Here is a 20,102-nt window from a genome sequence, read left to right as displayed (position 1 = left end):
GAAATTGTAGTTGTGAGCCCCGTGCTGGTAGCATGTAAAAAGCACCATCTGAACGTGGCCAAAGCCAGTGCCGCTTTCACTGGCTTCTGTACCAGTGGCACGTAAAAAGCACCATCCGATCGTGGTCAATGCCAGCTCCTCTGGCCCCTGTGCCAGTGGCATGTAAAAAGCACCCATTACACTCTGAGTGGTTGGCATTAGGAAGGGTATCCAGCTGTAGAAACACTGGCAGATCAGACGGGGGGGGGGCTTCCCAAACTCCAGTTGAACTGTCCAACTCATGCCAGCATGGAAAACGGACGTTAAACGACGATGATGAAGATGATTCTCTCTCTGTTTTTGAATTGTATCTTCAGTATATAAAACAATTATTTTGTTACAAGAACAGAAAAATATGCCAAGTTATTTATGTATTTTTGTATATCAGTATGTGTGTGTTTGCTTGAGATTTTTCAAATGTGTGTCAAGTAAACAACCTAATAGATTATTTGTATCTCGAGTTATCTTTTAGAAACAGCTTTAATTATAAATATTATGTATGAGAAAGATGTGCTGCAATTTACGTTTTGAATACCTTTAGAATTGAAAACTGCAGGTACCTTCCAACTAGAGGAGAATTGCATAGCTGCAAAAGTGCTATCTGTAATTAGGACTAGATATTGCAATAGCTTAGGATTTAAAGGAACCCTGGTTCTTCAATAATCTTCAGAACACAGAGCAACTGTTAACAAATTCAAAAAACAATTGGACATTCAAATGAATATGATCCTGATGTGAAACTGTAGCACAGAAAGACACAAATTGGTAATGGCATCAAACTCCTGAACAGAACAATGACTGTAGCAGTATTGATGGTAGTGCTGCAATCATCTGGTGTTCTAGAAAATTCCAATGAAGGTTGATAAAACCCAAATGGAAATTAAGGTCTTAAAATTTTTTCATTGCTTTGGAAGCGTGACAAACACATGTAACAAAATGACTACTAATGGCTTTGACACTTAGTTACTTATTCAACTCATATCTACTCAATTTATTGTTCAACAAGATATACTCCACTTCTGACTTTCTGGTTTCACTGCCATACACCATCTTTCTGTTAGATACTTTGGCAATAAAATGCCTGCAATATGAGACGGAATGGACACAAGGAACTTAAAACATGTTTTACAAGAAATATAAATAAAGGAATGTTTAACTTCACAGCTATTGTGTCTCATCATTGATTTGCTGGACAACTGACCACACAATAATATATTTAATCTTAATATAACCATTGCATTGTGTGCATTTATCTCTGCTTCAGTTTCCTTGATTGTTAAAAAACAAATTCTCCACTGCAGTATGAAGAATATCTAGCTGTAGAAATAATTAGACCAACAAAATACCATCCTCCATGTAAATATGGAAAAGTAGATGTAAAAAAATTATAATATAGAGTGGAGTTGGTATGTCACAGATGGTAGATTAAGATTTCTTTTTTAACTGATGAGATGGGACAAAGGGAACATAGAAACAAAATAGCCAAGAGTGACTTACAGAACATGCAACTAAAAACTGGTTGTATCAGTATTAAATGTACTTTTTTCATAAATGACAATACATTAATAATCCATTTTCATCTAACAAAACATATATTGGAGATGAATAAATTATTTTTATTTTATAACATAAATATGTTTCCAAATGATTTGTGAATCATATTGAAGACCCTTGTCCAATAAACAGCAGAAACAGTAAATAAAAGCTGTTAGATTTTGTTAAGCTTTTTAAACTATCTTCAAAAGTTTCTGCATCTACAAGTTTTACATTCAATATAAATTTTGATGAAAAATACTGTTATAAAAAGTTTGTTTGTGCCCTTTTTTGCTTCGAAGAGTTATATGGAGGGATTTTAAAGAATTGGAGGGTCTGATAAGTAAAAAAAATAGATCTTAATCTCATAGTAAAAAGTATTCAAAACTCGTTGCAATCTCATTAAAAATAGTGGTGAGCCATAAGTAAAATAAATAACTAATTCATTCATGCTAAGACAAACAGTTGCTTTCCTAAAATACTTCAGGTATCAACTAACATTAGCATCCATCTTCTCATCAATTAGCTGTAAGTTTTCAACAGTTGGTAATTCTTCAACCAAATTCCACTTCTGAGAAAAAGTATCTGTGAAGAGAGGAAAAAGAAAAAAAGAAAATATTACTTGTTATTTCTTTACTACCCACAAGGGGCTACACACAGGGGACAAATAAGGACAGACAAACGGATTAAGTCAATTATATCGACCCCAGCGTGTAACTGGTACTTATTTAATCAACCCCGAAAGGATGAAAGGCAAAGTCGACCTTGGCGGAATTTGAACTCAGAACGTAGCAGCAGACGAAATACCGCTAAGCATTTCGCCCGGCGTGCTAATGATTCTGCCAGCTCGCCTTATGAAAAATATTACTTGTAAACAAAAATTTCACAAAATTTATAAATGTTAGGCTTCACACTCTCTGATGACTTTTTATGAGAAATCAATATTATTGCTACAGCACCTCAATAACATAGCCAAAGCTGTATCTTTAGTGGCAGAAAATACCCACAATTTTGCTTATATATCCGAGTCAGATTTAGTGATGTTGAATGATGAGGCTATGGAGGATGTTCTGAAGATATATATTAATGTTGGTGTATATCTGGTGTGAGGTGTACACATTGTAGGTATTGCGAGTATGAAAAGTTACTAAGTGTTATCAGCCTATGAGTGTGTGAGTAGCATTAGAAGTAAGACTTGAGAAACTTAGGGATACATTCATTGTAGGAACACTTTCAGAATCATTCACCTTATTTCTTTATTGCCCACAAGGGGCTAAACAGAGAGGGGACAAACAAGGACAGACAAAGGGATTAAGTCAATTACATCGACCCCAGTGCGTAACTGGTACTTAATTTATCGACCCTGAAAGGATGAAAGGCAAAGTTAACCTCGGTGGAATTTGAACTCAGAACGTAACGGCAGATGAAATACCGTTAAGCATTTCGCCCGGCGTGCTAATGTTTCAGCCAGCTCGCTGCCTCTTAGGCTGAAGGGAGTGGAGTTGGTTCTTTACTTGCTGGTAATGGCCATGAGGTAAGTATATTTAGAGGTGGGGCTTTGGTTATGTGTGTAGAGTGGGGAACTGGAAGCAAAATGGAGAGAAAATGTGACTGCCTGACCTACAAATGTGTTTGATTAATGTAGCTGGCTAGGTAATCAGCTGCTTATTTAAACAACTGCCTGTTACCTTTAACATGATCTAGTTCTATACTTTAAGAAAACATTTTTAAAATAAAGATTTTCTAGCTAAGGTTATTAACTAAGTGAAAAGTAGGTATATAGAAACTGGTAATGTCTTATTACAGCTAGCAATTACCAATAAAACAAGAGACTTGAACACTAAACTACATGCTACAAAATATGGCATGCCATTCTTCATTATGCTAAATATAAATACAGAATTTTTCATTCAGTTAAACTAAAGCTAACAATGAAATGATTCGTGAACTCTACTTACTTTCTTCAACAGAATCTGTGGCCAAGTTTGTAATCGGTGGAGAAGTTATGAATGTCAATGAGGTACTGGTGGTGGCAGATAATTCCTTGTCATCTGGTGTGTCAATAGGGACAACATTGTTTTTCTTCTTCTTTCGTTTAACTTTTTCAGTCTTTGCTAGAAAGAAAGATAATTATAAAAGTATTTCTATTAAAATATCCTTGAATGTTACTTTCTATCAAAATATATCTTTCAAACAAACAACTCTTCTCATTTAAGCATAACAAAAAATATAAACATCAAGGAAGAGCTAAAATTGAGTTCTTAGTTATTATTAACATCATCATCATCGTTTTAACGTTCTCTTTTCCATGCTAGTTTGGGTCAGACAGAGTTTGTTGAGGCCAACTCTCAGCTGTTTCCAAGTAAGGTAATACTTCCGTATTGCTGGATATGTATGTCTTAATGGAAACATAAATACAAACAAGTCTAACTTCGAATGCTTCACATACAACAAGCTGTAGAAGGAGACAAGACTGGCATGACCCCATTGAAGGATGCTTTTCAGGTCTCTTCATAGACTCAGTGTAGGTTTGGTCTGAGTTGTCTAGGTTGCAAAGATTATGAATGTATGAATGGTGGTACTGTCTACATAGGAGTGGGTACTGTTGGAAGCAATGACAACTACACTTTTGATGTGGCAAGAAGCTTGCTTTCCAACCACATGGTTCTTGGTTCAGTCCCACTGTGTGGCACCTTAGGCAAGTGTCTACTATAACCTTGGGCCGACCAAAGCCTTGTGAGTGGATTTGTAGACAGAAACTGAACGTTGCTTGTATATATATATATATATATATATACATATCATCATCATCATCATCATCGTTTAACGTCCGCTTTCCATGCTAGCATGGGTTGGACGATTTGACTGAGGACTGGTGAAACCGGATGGCAACACCAGGCTCCAGTCCGATTTGGCAGAGTTTCTACAGCTGGATGCCCTTCCTAACGCCAACCACTCAGAGAGTGTAGTGGGTGCTTTTACGTGTCACCCGCACGAAAACGGCCACGCTCGAAATGGTGTCTTTTATGTGCCACCCGCACAAGCCAGTCCAGGGGCACTGGCAACGATCTCGCTCGAAAATCCTACAGGAGCCAGCCAGGCGGTACTGGCAACGGCCACGCTCAAAATGGTGCATCTCATGTGCCACCCGCACAAGAACCAGTCCAGGGGCACTGGCAACGATCTTACTTGGCTTGCCGGGTCTTCTCACGCACAGCCCATTTCCAAAGGTCTCGGTCCGTAGTCATCGCCTCGGTGAGGCCCAATGTACGAAGGTCTTGCCTCACCACCTCAGCCCAGGTCTTCCTGGGCCTACCTCTTCCACGGGTTCCCTCAACTGTTAGGGTGTGGCACTTTTTCACGCAGCTATCCTCCTCCATTCTCACCACATGTCCATACCAGCGCAATCGTCTCTCTTGCACGCCACAACTGATGCTTCTAATGTTCAGCTTTTCTCTCAAGATACTTACACTCTGACGGGTATTCACATTGACATTACACATCCAACGGAGCATACTGGCTTCATTCCTTGCGAGCTTACGTATGTCCTCAGCAGTTACAGCCCATGTTTCACTGCCATGTAGCATGGTTGTTCGTACGCATGCGTCATACAGTCTGCCTTTTACTCTGAGTGAGAGTCCCTTTGTCGCCAGCAGGGGTAAGAGCTCTCTAAACTTTGCCCAGGCTATTCTTATTCTAGCAGCTACACTTTCAGCGCACCCACCCCCACTACTAACTTGGTCGCCCAGATAGCGGAAGCTATCGACTACCTCTAGTTTTTCACCCTGGAATGAGATAGAAGTTGTTTCCTGTTTGTTTGCAGTCTTTATTGCACCTGAACATCTGCCACAAACAAAAACTAACTTGCTAGTTAACCTGCCTTTGATGTTGCTGCACCTCTTATGTGTCCATAGCTTGCACCGGGTACATCTTATAGAGTTACTACCTACTCCTTTTCTACATACTGAGCAGGGCCATCTACCTGAAGGGGTTTGTGTTTTATCTACCTTCCTACTTATTAGGATTTTGGTTTTAGCTAGGTTGACTCTAAGGCCCTTCAATTCTAGACCTTGCTTCCACACCTGAAACTTCTCCTCTAGTTCTGATAGTGACTCCGCAATTAGGGCAAGGTCATCAGCATAGAGGAGCTCCCAGGGGCAACCTGTCTTGAACTCCTCTGTGATTGCCTGGAGGACTATGGTAAATAATAGGGGGCTGAGGACGGAACCTTGGTGGACCCCTACCTCTACCCGGAATTCATTGCTGTACTCATTTCCAACCCTCACCTTACTGGCCGCATCTCTGTACATGGCTCGCACAGCTCTCACTAGCCATTCTTCTATCCCAAGTTTCCTCATTGACCACCAGATAAGGGATCGGGGGACCCTGTCAAAGGCTTTCTCCATGTCAACGAAAGCCAGGTACAGAGGTTTATCCTTGGCTAGGTATTTCTCTTGCAACTGTCTCACTAGAAATAAGGCATCAGTAGTGCTTTTACCTGGCACGAACCCAAACTGCATCTCATCTAAATTGATTCGCTCCCTAATTAGTTGGGCTATGACCCTCTCTGTAACTTTCATAACCTGATCTAACAGCTTGATGCCTCTGTAATTATTTGTATCTAAAGCGTCCCCTTTACCTTTGTAGCAGTTGACTATGATGCTGCTACACCAGTCATAGGGTATGACTCCTTCGTGTATCACCTGGTTCGTAATACGGGTGACTAGGCTATAGCCAACACTGCCAGAGGCTATAGCCAACACTGCCAGATATATATATATATATAAATATATGTGTGTGTGTCTTTGTTTCTGTGTTTGTTCCCCACCACTGCTTGACAACCGGTGTTAGTGTGTTTACATCTCCATAACTTAGCAGTTTCACAAAAAGAGACCGATCTAATAAGTATCAGACTTTAAAAAAAAAAAAGTCCTGAAATTGATTTGTTCGACTAAAACCCTTCAAGGTAGTACGCCAGTTAAATGACTGAAACAAGTAACAGAAAAGATAAGATGTATTTACTGATGAGAGTTATTCTATAAAAGGAGTAATTTTAAATCAGAAACTCACGAAGGTCACTTAAAGGCTGCAGAATGGAACTTTTTGAGTGTGGTTTTGTGTCACTGTCTGGCACTGTTCTATTGGTAGTTGTATCACTCTTGCTTAACATACAATAGTTGATAGCCTCCTGCTTTTTATCTGGTTGTTGAGTACTGTGAGGTTCTGGTAACAATTTTTCACTGTCTGAATTTACTGTTAGCAACTGAGTTTTCTCACTTTCAGAATTGTCCACTTTGGGATGGTTCAGTAGATGTGGTACTTCTACTATGTTACTTCCATTGGTTGTCTGAAATAAGGAGAGCAGAGAATATTTGTTTTTAATATTTAATATTGCAATTCTGTTGAGGTCGACTTTGCCTTTTATCCTTTTGGGTTCGTAAAATAAATACCAGTTAAGCAATGGGATCAATGTAAACTTACCCACTCCCCATGAATTTGCTGATCTTGTGCCAAAATTTAAAATCAATAGTTAATATTGCAACTAAAAATAATAGACACAGCAGCCAACAGTCCAGTGCTCAGCTGTGTCTCTTTCTATTTCTTTGGAAATACCAATTCTATGTCACCTCCACTCTAAACTCATTTGATGCACTTCCCTTTCTCTCTTTTATTGCTTTTACTGTCTTATTATGTCAGACACTCATGATAAATGTTTTATCTATGGCCCTTTCCTTAAGTCTGCAACCTTACTTCTCGTTTTCTCCCCCGAGCATTAATCTTTAACACTTCAAAATGAATGTTAATTACAGTAACTTCACCCAATTATCCTGACTTCCATATCTCTTCTAAATGAGCATAAAATGTACATGGATGCTGTCTGTCTCATTAGACATACAATCTTTTGGTTTCACTAAGAAATGAAATTACAATATCTTAAACTACCACAATCAAACTAAGATTGCTTGAATGTTTTATGAGTATGTTTCAACTAATACAGACAATTATTTAGGGAAAGTAGTAATACATGACAAGAGGCTCACAACAGCAGTAAGAAACAAATAAACAATCACAACATAACACATGTAATATGTGTATCAGATAATATAAAATGCTATATGTCTCATACATTTCTCCATTTCTTTGTGTATAATAACATACATGGGCCTAAAGTACATAATTATCTATATAGTTTTAAGAAGTCTGTGTAAATAGTGATTTTTGTATCATAAAAATTATTTCAGTTACTTGACATGTAATCAATTCAAGAAAGGCACACTAACTAGAATTTTCTAAACTGAAACAAGTGGAGAAAGTAAAGTAATAAGTGAAAAGAGACAGAGGCCTTTAATCTTGTTTTTAAGCAGACCTAGACCACAATCTATGAGTACAATAAAGTAAAACATATTGTACCTGAGACATTATGATTGTGAAGTGAACTTCTTAACTATTCACCCATACCTGTGCTTGGCCATGTCTATGTAGCATATATGTTCAAGCTGAAATTGAACACATGGAGCTTTATTTTTAATATGAAAATAGAAGTTTGTGAATTTAATGCCCTATAAAAAATTAGTTTCATTGTTCACAAAATGTCCTCAATTTTAAATAATGTCATAACCAGTGGTGGCTTGTAGATAAAATTAGTGGGGGTGCTGCTTCAGAGAATTTTTAGCCATTGTTTTAATATTGTGTAAAAGGAAACAAACATATAAAAAGAATATACATAAACTTGACCAGTTCACGTTTTAGCCACTGCTGGGTAGTGTATTTAATTTGTTCACTGAACACTGCCGTGAATTCCCCCTTGTTTTTCAAAAATCCCCCAGAAATCACAAAATAAGGGGGGGGGGGGAATCTGCCCTATTTTTCAAATCCTGGCAGCAACACTGAAGCTGGAAGCAGGATAATAATCTAATTCTACACTTTATCACATTCAAGAATATAAACATGTTTTTAAGCACAACACATGCGGAGTCAAAAAGAAATACTACCTTTCACTGGCACTGCGTGAATGAGTGCTCTCTCTCTCTCTCCCTAGTGTGAAACTTCCTCTCTCGGTCACATGAGCATGTGCACAACAGCCAAATACTGCATCGCTGGAACTGTGAAGCACAGTTCTATACAAGGATTTTTGCATTTTTTTCATAAACTAGGGGATGGCTACTGACATTAAGCTTAAGGATTATATAATGTACAAATTTAAAGAAAGAATTAAAGAAAAAAGGACTTTTTATATTGAATATTATTGATAATATTGACTGGAAATAGGGGGTGCTGCAGTTCTGCAGTGCCTATACATGAGCCACCACTGGTCATATCTGTATTTTGAATTATAAGGTTCAAGATACTGTAAAGATTTAGAGATGTAAAAGGTGCTAAAGAGAAAAAGGAGAAAAGAGTAGAGAAAAGAGGACAAAAAGAGGAAGGAAGATGAAGAGTAGAGAAAAGTGTAAAGAGAAATGTGTAAGATTGTAGATGGAAAGAAAAGGAGTATAAATGAAAGACAAGAAAGCTACAGAATACAAGCTGTCAAGAATAAATTATACAGTACCTTGGCAAAATATGCACCATCAAGTCTCTTAAACGGGTCCCCAGTTTCTTGGTCAGGAGTAGGGTAGCGAGGAGAAAGTTCTATTGGCTTTTCTTGCTCTTTTTCCCTTAAAAGCAACAGAATATTTATTGGCTTCTGCAAAGTTTTTATGTTTTACTAAGACAGTTTCTAGGTATTATGAAGTATGGTTTCAAGAATGGAGAAATTTGTATCACAAGAGTGATTAGCAATTAACAATTAGGAATGAATAATAAGCAAAAGTTAAGTGATTTACATGTATGTACACACATAAACAAACATAAATGCTATTATATGTTCAACATGGTGCATATACTTATATTTTCTATAGTTACACACACATTAGCTAAATTGTTAGAGGCAAACATTCCCACACAAACTTCTCACTCTATAATAACACTGAGGCAAAAAAAAAAGAAGGCAGAGTTCATTCTACCTTTCAGAACAAATTGTTTATGTATTTGGATGCTCAGAGAGTGTTACCACTATAATAAGAATAGCCTGGGCAAAGTTCAGAAAGCTTCTACCCCTACTGGTGACTAAGGGCCTCTCGCTCAGAGTGAAAGGTAGATTGTATGATGCATGTGTGCAAACTGCTATGCTTCACATCAGTGAAACATAGGCCGCGACTGCTGAAGACATGCATAGGCTCAAAAGAAATGAAGCTAGCATGATCCGCTGGATGTGTAATGTCAGTGTGCACACACGAGAGAGTATAAGCGCACTGAGAGAAATGTTAGACATAAGAAGCATTGGATGTGGTGTGAAAGAGAGACGTTTGCGTTGGTATGGTCATGTACTACAGATGGATGAGGAGAGCTGTGTGAAGAATTGCCACTCCCAAACAGTTGAAGGAATATGGGGTAGAGATAGACCCAGGAAGACATGGGATGAGGTGGTGAAGCATGATCTTCAAATGTTGGGCCTCACAGAGGCAATGACAAAAGACCGAGACCTCTGGAGATATGCTGTAACTGAGAAGACCCAGCAAATAAAGTGAGTCCACAGCTGTAACTTACACCAGTGTTGCATAACCAGCCTACTCAAAAGTACCTTGGATTATAGGTGACATGCCATGCTTGAAGAGACCAATTGAGTCAAGTATATCAACATCAGTAATATCAAATCAAATGGAAATTGTAGTTGTGAGCCCCATGCCGGTAGCACGTAAAAAGCACCATCTGAACGTGGCCGATGCCAGTGCCGCTTTCACTGGCTTCTGTGCCAGTGGCACGTAAAAAGCACCATCTGATTGTGGTCGATGCCAGCTCCTCTGGCTCCTGTGCCGGTGACATGTAAAAAGCACTCACTACACTCTCGGAGTGGCTGGCGTTAGGAAGGGCATCCAGCTGTAGAAATACTGCCAGATCAGATTGGGGCCTGGTGCAGCCTCTTGGCTTCCCAGACCCCAGTTGAACCGTCCAACTCATGCCAGCATGGGAAATCGACGTTAAACGATGATGATGATGATGATATTATGGAGGGCTGAATTCTTAGCATGGAAATTTAATAGTTTTGCTCATTAGTATATACAGTGTTGTTGAAACTGTGCATCACAATATTAATCATTAACTGAAGTTTGCACTCAATTCTATGCATTAGATAAGCATTTAAAAAATTAACTGGACATCATTTACTTTTTATATTCCTAACGCCAACTACACTCTCTGAGTGGTTGGCTTTAGGGAGGGCATCCAGCTGTAGAAACTCTGCCAAATCAGATTGGAGCCTGGTGTTGCCATCCGGTTTCACCAGTCCTCAGTCAAATCGTCCAACCCATGCTAGCATGGAAAGCAGACGTTAAACGATGATGATGATGATGATTTAATAATTATTTGTAGTTTAATCTATGTAAGCACTACTAACTTTGACTACAAGACAACATGTTTCTGATAGTCTCTTTGACACTTGATAACATTCTTACAGATATTAGCTTTAATCATTTCCAGTGAGCATCTTAGAGAAACTTTTCCACCCTTTGCCACACATCTTTCATGTGTGAAACTCATATATATATATATATATAAACACACATACACTTATAAATGATCTTGGTTAAGTTTAGCGTGATATCTTTCATCTTTTTTCGGTTAGAATGCAGCCATGCTCAAGCACTACCTTGAAAGATTTTTTCAAAGCCTGGTATTCTGGTACTTAGGGATGTAAACAAGCCAACACAGGTTGTCAAGCAGTGGTGAGGGTGGCAAATACAGATACAGAGACACACACACACGGATAGGCAATCATCATCATCATCATCATCAGTTAATACCCAAGTTCCATGGTGGCATGAGTTGGTTGGTTCTGGGTTATAAAAGAAAAGATTTGCCTAACTGCCATACAGTGGGACTGAACTCAAAACTGCATGGTTGCAAAGCAAGCTTCTTAATCACACAGCCATATCTGTACCTATATATATATATATATATATATATATATATATAACAACAAAAATTCAATAAAAATACCTTTCTTCTCGAATCTTCTTTACTCTCGTTTTCCTCTCTTCGTCTTTGATTTTTTTTTCTTCACACATGGCTTTCATTTCTTTCACAACACGTTCATTGTAGAAATCATACTGTTGATCAACTATGTTACACAACCACATTATTCCTTTGGTTATATTCTTATCTAGTTTACGTCCACTTCCAAGGGAAGCTGAACAGGATTCCTGTAAACATTGAAACCATCAGTATTACTACATTGAAATATAGTGAGTTTCATATAAAATCACACTGTAATTATTGTTGTTTTGCTTCAGGCTACCCCTAACTGACTAGAGTCATGATAAAAGCCATGACCATTTTTATCTTTCTCATAGACTGAAAGTGCATAGCTTAGTGGTTAGGGTATTTGGTTCACGATCGCAAGGTTGTGAGTTCAATTCCCAGCGACATGCTGTGTCCTTGGGTAAGACACTTTATTTCATGTTGCTCTACTTCACTCAGCTGGCAAAAGTGAGTAGTACCTGTATCTCAAAGGGAGAGATTTGGTTGGTATTTCTGGCAGATAAATTGACCCAATACAGGTTCCCTCACTGTTTGAGCCAACAGGTATTGCATGTGTTGACAGTAAGGTGAGGTTATTAGAGTGATGGTGGTGGTGTTGTATGTGATGATTTTTTTTTTTGGGGGGGGATTTAGCCCCAGGACCCATAAGGCCAGATACCCAGGTTCCAAGCTGTGTGACCAAGATCATAACATTACCTCCGACTGGGATGCTGATTTGTTGCAGGGTTCAGGGCCAGCAATTTTGAAAGGAAGGGGTAAGTCAATTACATCAATCTCAGTACCTGACTAGTACTTTATTTTATTGACCCCGAAGTGACGAAAGACAAGGTCGACTTGAGCAGGATATGAACTCAGAATGTAAAGAGCCAGAAGAAATGCCCATAGCATTTTGTCTGACATACTAACGATTCTGTTAGTTTGCTGCCTAATGTGCTGAAATGAACTCCCAAATTTGTAACCCAATAGGTTCTCTTCTATTGAAAATTACTGGAGAAAAAAGAATGTAGATGTTATAAAAAGGAAGAAAAAGTTCTGTACCACTCGGCAGGGACATTTGCTTTGATTGACTAAAGATTCAAGGGAAAGTATGTCACAGACATCCAGCTCATCTAATGCTCCAGCTTGGTCCTGCTTGTTAGCCAACCTACAAAACATAAAATTAACATTTTCTTTTATTTCATGACATTATGAAAGGATAAATATTTTTGAAATTATAAGTTTATAATTAGTTGATCAATAATTTCAAATGCATTGAACATTTATGTTTAGTAAAATAAATTCATCATCAACATTGTCATCATTTAACGTCCATTTACCATGCTAGCATGGGTTGGATGGCTCCAGAGGATTGATAGACCCAAGGACTGCACAGTGTTCTAAGTCTGTTTATGGATGCTTTCTACTGCTGATGCCCTTCCTAACACTGACCACTTTACAGCATGTGTTGGGTGCTTTTTTCATGCTGCTAGCATTAGTGAGGTTGCCATACCAACAAAGTTGCCAGAATGAACTTCCAGTCATTTTACTACTTACAAATGTTAAAATGTTTGGTAAAAATTCCCAGAAAAAATATATCAGTTTGTGACTTTCTAGTTGTCACTAAGATTCTTATAGGACTACAGTGATTCATAATCATTATCATTTTAATGTCCACTTTTCCATGCTTGCATGGATTAGACAGAATTTGTTGAGGCATATTGTCTGTGACTGTATGCTCTTCTTGTCATCAACTCTCACCTGTTTCCAAGCAAGGTCACCCTCATTCACAAGTCTCATCTATTTCAATCATTTGGCATGCTTTTATACAACTTATATCATTTATAAGCATCACATACCCATATCAATACTTCCAATTTTTCTTTCAGCACATTTTTGCTCTCATGCACACTAGCATTACAGAGCTAGTAAAACAAGTTTACTTCATTTCTCTTTGGATTTTGAAAATCTGTTACCATGCAGCATTGCACCTCATACAACAGCATCATGTGTAATCTGTCCTGCTTTCAGAGAGAAAATCTTTTTGTTGCCAACAAAAATAATAATCCCTGAACATTTTCCACCCTGTTCTCATTCAAGCAACTATGCTTTTGAGACACTCATTTCTACTCTTAATTAGGCAACCTAAGTAACAAAAGCTTTCTGTGCTCTATTTGTTAGCTATTCTTATATATCAGCCACATATGAAGCCTACCTTCCAAGTATTATCACTACATCTCTCGTAAATCCAGAATTTATATTGGGCACACTGTATGGAATTCCTACCTATTTTTTTCTATTGGGAGTTAATCCTTTCTATTGATTCTCAAAAGATTTAGAAATAAAAATTATACAAAAAAGAAAAAAAAGTTATCTTACACTAATAATGGCTTTCCAATTACAAAAGGACTTTCCAGAACATGGGTGAGAACCTCTTTAGTTTCTTCCATTCTTGACTGATTACTAGAATCGATCACAAAGATAACGCCAAAGACTTCTGTGAGGTAATTATGCCATATGTCACGGATTTTTTTACCGCCTCCGAGATCAAACAAAGTAATTTCATATTTATCTAGTTTAATCTCCTCTTTATCAAAACCAATGGTAACAGTTGTATCTGTATGATTGGTCTCTAAAAGAAAAGGAAAAAAAACAAAAAAACAAAAAAAACAAGACAATCATAAAGAAATACAATATGCAACCAAAATAACAAGTAAAACATAACCTTATTATTTTCTTTACTAACAATGTTTAGTTCTTTGATTTACTAATATATATGCTGCATCTTGAATTACTTCTTCTGTTGTTTGTTTTAATTGACTCTGGTTTTCTAAAGCTCACTTGGGACTACTCTGTACACTTTCCATTGAACTTATTACCATCCATAGTATTTACAACATTGTTTACATTGGCTAAAATTACTCTGAGATACACTACATACTCAAAAGAAAAAAAGAAAAAAACTGCAGTGACAGACATGGATGGAATGCCTTTGATCGTAGGCTTGCTATAGCAAGAACAACAAAACTGGTCACAACAGTAAAAATTATATATGTACACTTTTCTCTTGTGAACCCATCATCATCATCATTTAATGTCCACTTTCCATGCTAGCATGGGTTGGACGATTTGACTGAGGACTGGATGAAACCCGATGGCTACACCAGACTCCAATCTGATTTGGCAGAGTTTCTACAGCTGGATGCCCTTCCTAACGCCAACCACTCCGAGAGTGTAGTGGGTGCTTTTACGTGCCACCGTCACGAAGGCCAGTCAGGCGGTACTGGCAACGGCCACGCTCAAAATGGTGTATTTTACGTGCCACCCACACAAGAGCCAGTCCAGCGGCACTGGCAACGATCTCGATCGAAAGTCCTTACACATACCACGGGCACAAGTGCCAGATCACTATAAAATTTAATTTTTGGTTATCATCAATCTCCAGTTATTAGGCTTTCTAATCCTGAGTATTAAGTACCAATGGATATCTAGCTATGCATTAATAAAGGAAAAAGAACAAAGATCCCCTTTGGTCATGAATGACCATGAGATTACACATAGAAAGTTACCCTCTGAGGCACAAGACTGGGCAAGGTTGTTTATGGAAGAATAGCAGTCGCCCATGCATACCAGCCTCCCACCTCTGTACCACTGATATTATTCAAGGGAAAGGCAAAGCCAATACAGCTTGGCACCAGTGATGTCACAACTCAATCCTACAGCTGAGTGTACTGGAGCAATGTGAAATAAAGTGTCTTGTTCAAGGACACAACACACAGCCTGGCCTGAGAATTGAACTCATTACCTCATGATTGTGAGTTTGACACTCTAATCACTGAGCTGTATACAATATTATCATTCTAATAATGTGCTCTTTCACCTAATCTAGACAAACATAAAATGCATTACTGAAATGATTTCAACTCCCAAAGGACTTCTGATAATATGTCTATGGCACCAATTCTGTTTCATTTGGTGGTGATCATGGTGGCTATGTATGTTTGATGCTATGGATGAATCTTTGCATGTATTTTTCCAGACATGGTCCATCACTGATTTTGAATTTACCACACTTTCCCAAAAGCTGTCCCAAGTATTCATTGCTCTTGCAAAATGAATGTTTCCTTATGTTCAGTCCCACTTGTTGCTAGCAAATTTTCTAATCATGCCTTCTGGTCATTTATTCCTGGTTCACAAATATATCTTTATAAACTTCTTTGTTTACAACAAAGATTCCATTCATGATCTCAAAATCTTTATCATACCACACCCATCCACCAATGCTATCTGTTGGCTTGAGTGAAGTGTAAAAAAAAAGCATCTTCTATATAATTGCTCCTTAATCCTTAATCATTCTCATTATGTCTTCATCCTTTTTGTCCCTGTCTGCAATTTCGGAAATTACAAGATCAAGTATGTTTCCCTTTTAATTACGCCAGAATCTTGTTATGCCATGTACATGATGTATAAAATTGTTGTTGGCACTCTGTCGCTTACGACGTCGAGGGTTCCAGTTGATCCGATCAACGGAACAGCCTGCTCGTAAAATTAATGTGCAAGTGGCTGAGCACTCCACAGACATGTGTACCTTTAATGTAGTTCTCGGGGATATTCAGCGTGACACAGTGTGACAAGGCTGACCCTTTAAATTACAGGCACAACAGAAACAGGAAGTAAGAGTGAGAGAAAGTTGTGGTGGAAGAGTACAGCAGGGTTCGCCACCATCCCCTGCTGGAGCCTAGTGGAGCTTTAGGTGTTTTCGCTCAATAAACACTCACAACACCTGGTCTGGGAATTGAAACCGTGATCCTATGCTCGCGAGTCCGCTGCCCTAACCACTGGGTCATTGCGTCTCCATGATGTATAAAATAACAATCTCTGAAAGCACAGAAATGAATTCCCAATCACTAAGTTTTTCACTAAATTTCTGTACTTGGCTGTAACACTTAAAAACAGACCAAACAGTAACATTCATAGCTGTCACAATACACTTCATGTAAGTCAACACAACATGAGAGCATGTGGTGTGGCCCCAGACTAAATTCGAAAAAGACCTTCTAACTCATTTTAGTGATGTAAAGCAAATACAAAAAACTCACATAATAAACAAACTCACCTCCTGAAAGACCCTTTGCTGTAGTGGTTTTACCAGCATCATCAAGACCTAGAATAGCAAATGTCAATTTTCTGAAAGAGATATAAAGGAAATGGTAAAACATTCTGCTAATAATTTACAAAATATCACTGATAATATTGGTTTCAAATTTTAGCACAGGGCCAGTAATTTCAGGGGAGGGATCAAGTCAATTACATCGACCCTGATGTCAACTGGTACTTATTTTATTGACTTCGAAAGGAAGAAAGAAAAAGTTAATTAATAGACATAACTGTTTCCAACATAAATACACAGCCAGAAATTTGGTAGGAGAGGTTTAAATAATTCAATCAAGTCTTGACTAGTACTTGACTTGTACTTTATTTTATCTACCCTAGAGGTACTCCAGGGTCTGAACTCAGAACATAAAGGGCCAGAACAAATGCAGCAAGTTTTTCTTAATGCCAGTTTTTTTTTTTTTAAACATTCTGCCAATCCACTGCTGTCATCAATAGAAATAATGAGAAACTTTGAAGAAACTATATGTACAAAACTGGTTTAATTTCTGAAAATAGTGATTTTGACAAATTCAAGAGTAATTTTGTATAGTGATGGGTGTTACTAACATAGTGTTGATATACAATAGGGATTACAAGAAGATGTGGGTGCATGCGAAGACTTGTGCACGAGGCAGAAACAGCTGTGGTAGTAGAAGAGAAAAAAAGGAGGAAAAGCGTTTGTAAACTAGTGGTGCTTGTAGTGTGTTGGTGAATGAGTCTTTGTCAATAAGTTTGGACATTCACATGAGAAGTGAGGCTAAGGAGAATGGTGGGTTCTGAGTATTCATCATCATTGTTTAACGTCCGCTTTCCATGCTAGCATGGGTTGGACGATTTGACTGAGGACTGGTGAAACCGGATGGCAACACCAGGCTCCAATCTAATTTGGCAGAGTTTCTACAGCTGGATGCCCTTCCTAACGCCAACCACTCAGAGAGTGTAGTGGGTGCTTTTACGTGTCACCCGCACGAAAACGGCCACGCTCGAAATGGTGTCTTTTATGCGCCACCCGCACAAGCCAGTCCAGGGGCACTGGCAACGATCTCACTCGAAAATCCTACGGGAGCCAGTCAGGCGGTACTGGCAACGGCCACGCTCAAAATGGTGCATCTCATGTGCCACCCGCTACCTAGAGTAACATGCTTGGAGCTCATACATTGGCATCCAGTCAAAGAGATAAACAAAAAATTTTCTTTTCAGACACCAGTTGTTAACTAACTCTAAACAATAGAGGTACTCAGTTCATAGGGAACAAGTTTCCTGGTTATAGAAATACTGAATACCAACGTTTGGAACATATGGATCCTTTTGTGGAATTTGTTCTCTTCTCAACATGCCAGTATCTGTTAGATGAAGCTAGAATGAGCTACTTTAGCTCATACTGCCTTCATCAAACCACAGAGGCTATCATGTCCTTGGCAAGACTATAGAGTCCTTTCAACCCTATTATTATTCATTCACTAACCATGTTACATAATGTACTGGGTGCATTTTATCATAGGACCAGCATGAGAAAGGTTAACTTGTCCAGAGCAAGGTTAAAGATCCTCTCTGCTCTGTTATCTGTTCAAGAGAACATGGTGGTCAAGAAGTGAATAAGAGAAAAATGAAGACGACAGAACTAAAATAAAAGGGTGACAGAAGGGAAATTATGATGAGGTAAATGGAATGCCAGGGTGATGGAGGAGAAGTAGTACTGAGAGAGAGAGAGAGAGAGAGAGAGAGAGAGAGAGAGAGCTACATGTTAGTTGGCGGTAAGGAGATTGGATACGAAAGCTATATTGAATGGTGTGAAGGTGAAAGAAAGAATGAGAAAGGAAGGAGACAAGTGATGGGAGTGAGAGATATTGATGAGAAAAAGATAAATGAATTGATCCCAGTAGATGTCTGGTACTTAATCTATCAACCCTGGTGGGATTTGAACTTAAAATTTAGAAGGCAAGAACAAAATTATCTCAGGTAACACATTGACATTTTCTGTCATTCATCTACTTTCAGAACAAAGTAAATTGTATAATCAATAATACACACCTTTTGGTTTTACACTTACTAATCAATAGATTTGCACAATTTCTAAACACTGTAAGCATTGTTCTTCCAATTGGATGGGTACAGGTGAGTTGTAATAAGTTATCAAATTAACTCTCTGGAAAATAGTTAAAAAAGGAAACTGATAGATTATTGATTTTCTTGACAGTACTGACAGATAAAGAGCTAAATAATTATGAACACAAACACACACAAATATATATATGTATATATATATATACAGGGGTTGGACAAAATAATGGAAACACCTTAAAATTTCAAACAAATTTATTTTAATATGGGGTAGGAACACCTTTGGCAGTAATTACAGCTTGAATTCTACAAGGTATGGACTCGTACAACGTTTGAATTGCTTCCAAAGGAATTTTTGTCCATTCTTCAGTTAAAACAGTCTCTCGTAGTGATGATGGTGGAGGATTTCGACACCTTACTTGTTTTTCTAAAATGCACCATAAATGTTCAATAACATTGAGATCTGGGGACTGTGGTGGCCATATAAGATGTTCAACTTCACTAGTAACAACATTCAGTAACAACTTTAGCTGTATGAATTGGTGCATTATCATCCTGAAAGATTGGGTTTCCCTCTGGAAACAGTCCTGCAACCATATGATGAATTTGATCAGATAAAATGTTTAAATAGTCTTGACTATTAATTCTACCATGAAGGGAAACCATTGGGCTGGCAGATTTCCAAGATATCCCCCCCCCCCCGATCATCACAGATCCTCCTCCATGTTTAACAGTTGGAAGAAAGCAGTCTGGATCAAATGCTTCTTTTGGCTGTCTCCACACATATACTCAGCCTGTGGTCAGAAATAAGGTAAAGAATAACTCGTCCGAGAAAATAACATTCTTCCACTGCTCTAGGGACCAATTCTGTAGGTTTTTACTCCACTCTAAATGCTTTGCAACATTTGTTTTTGAAAGTAGTGCTTTCCTGATTGCATTCCTCCTGTGAAATCTGGCTTTGTGCAGCTCCCAGCAAACAGATTTTGTGGAAACTGGGTTCTTGAGGTGGTCATTAATCTCTGCAGTAGTTTTGGGAGCTGTACTATTGTGATCCTTGCTAACAATTTGCGTTAGAGTCCGACGGTCCCTATCTGGAAATTTTGGTTTCCTTCCAGAGTTTTTTTTGATGAGCGGGTTTTCCCATTTTCTCAAAGGCTATCATTACTTTCGAGACAATACTTCTTGATACACCAAGCATTTTGGCTGTTTTCGTTATGCTAGCGCCTGCCACACAAGCACCAACAATTTGACCTCTTTGA

At 38.3% G+C, this 20,102-nt stretch overlaps 1 protein-coding gene across 3 annotated transcripts in view; it reads right to left on the bottom strand.

The window, feature by feature from the left end:
- Nucleotides 1–1,632: 1,632 nt before the first annotated feature.
- LOC106882517 (uncharacterized) overlaps nucleotides 1,633–20,102 on the bottom strand; it is a 21,616-nt gene continuing 3,146 nt past the window's right edge. For all 3 annotated transcript variants that reach the window (XM_014933222.3, XM_014933223.3, XM_014933221.3), the window contains exons 2-10: nucleotides 18,814–18,928; nucleotides 16,745–16,815; nucleotides 14,008–14,260; nucleotides 12,691–12,796; nucleotides 11,611–11,813; nucleotides 9,125–9,230; nucleotides 6,643–6,919; nucleotides 3,531–3,686; nucleotides 1,633–2,157 (exon numbers count right to left, since the gene is read on the bottom strand). In XM_014933222.3, coding sequence (XP_014788708.1) covers nucleotides 2,063–2,157; nucleotides 3,531–3,686; nucleotides 6,643–6,919; nucleotides 9,125–9,230; nucleotides 11,611–11,813; nucleotides 12,691–12,796; nucleotides 14,008–14,260; nucleotides 16,745–16,815; nucleotides 18,814–18,872 — 1,326 coding nt within the window. In that variant the 5' untranslated portion in view covers nucleotides 18,873–18,928 and the 3' untranslated portion in view covers nucleotides 1,633–2,062. The remainder of the gene's footprint in view (nucleotides 2,158–3,530; nucleotides 3,687–6,642; nucleotides 6,920–9,124; nucleotides 9,231–11,610; nucleotides 11,814–12,690; nucleotides 12,797–14,007; nucleotides 14,261–16,744; nucleotides 16,816–18,813; nucleotides 18,929–20,102) is intronic.

Source organism: Octopus bimaculoides, chromosome 2, assembly GCF_046866305.1.
Source record: "Octopus bimaculoides isolate indiv1 chromosome 2, ASM4686630v1, whole genome shotgun sequence".
In the NCBI taxonomy this organism is placed as follows: domain Eukaryota; kingdom Metazoa; phylum Mollusca; class Cephalopoda; order Octopoda; family Octopodidae; genus Octopus; species Octopus bimaculoides.
The sequence above is the reverse complement of the archived record's forward strand: the minus strand, read 5'-3'. Positions and strand labels throughout refer to the sequence as shown.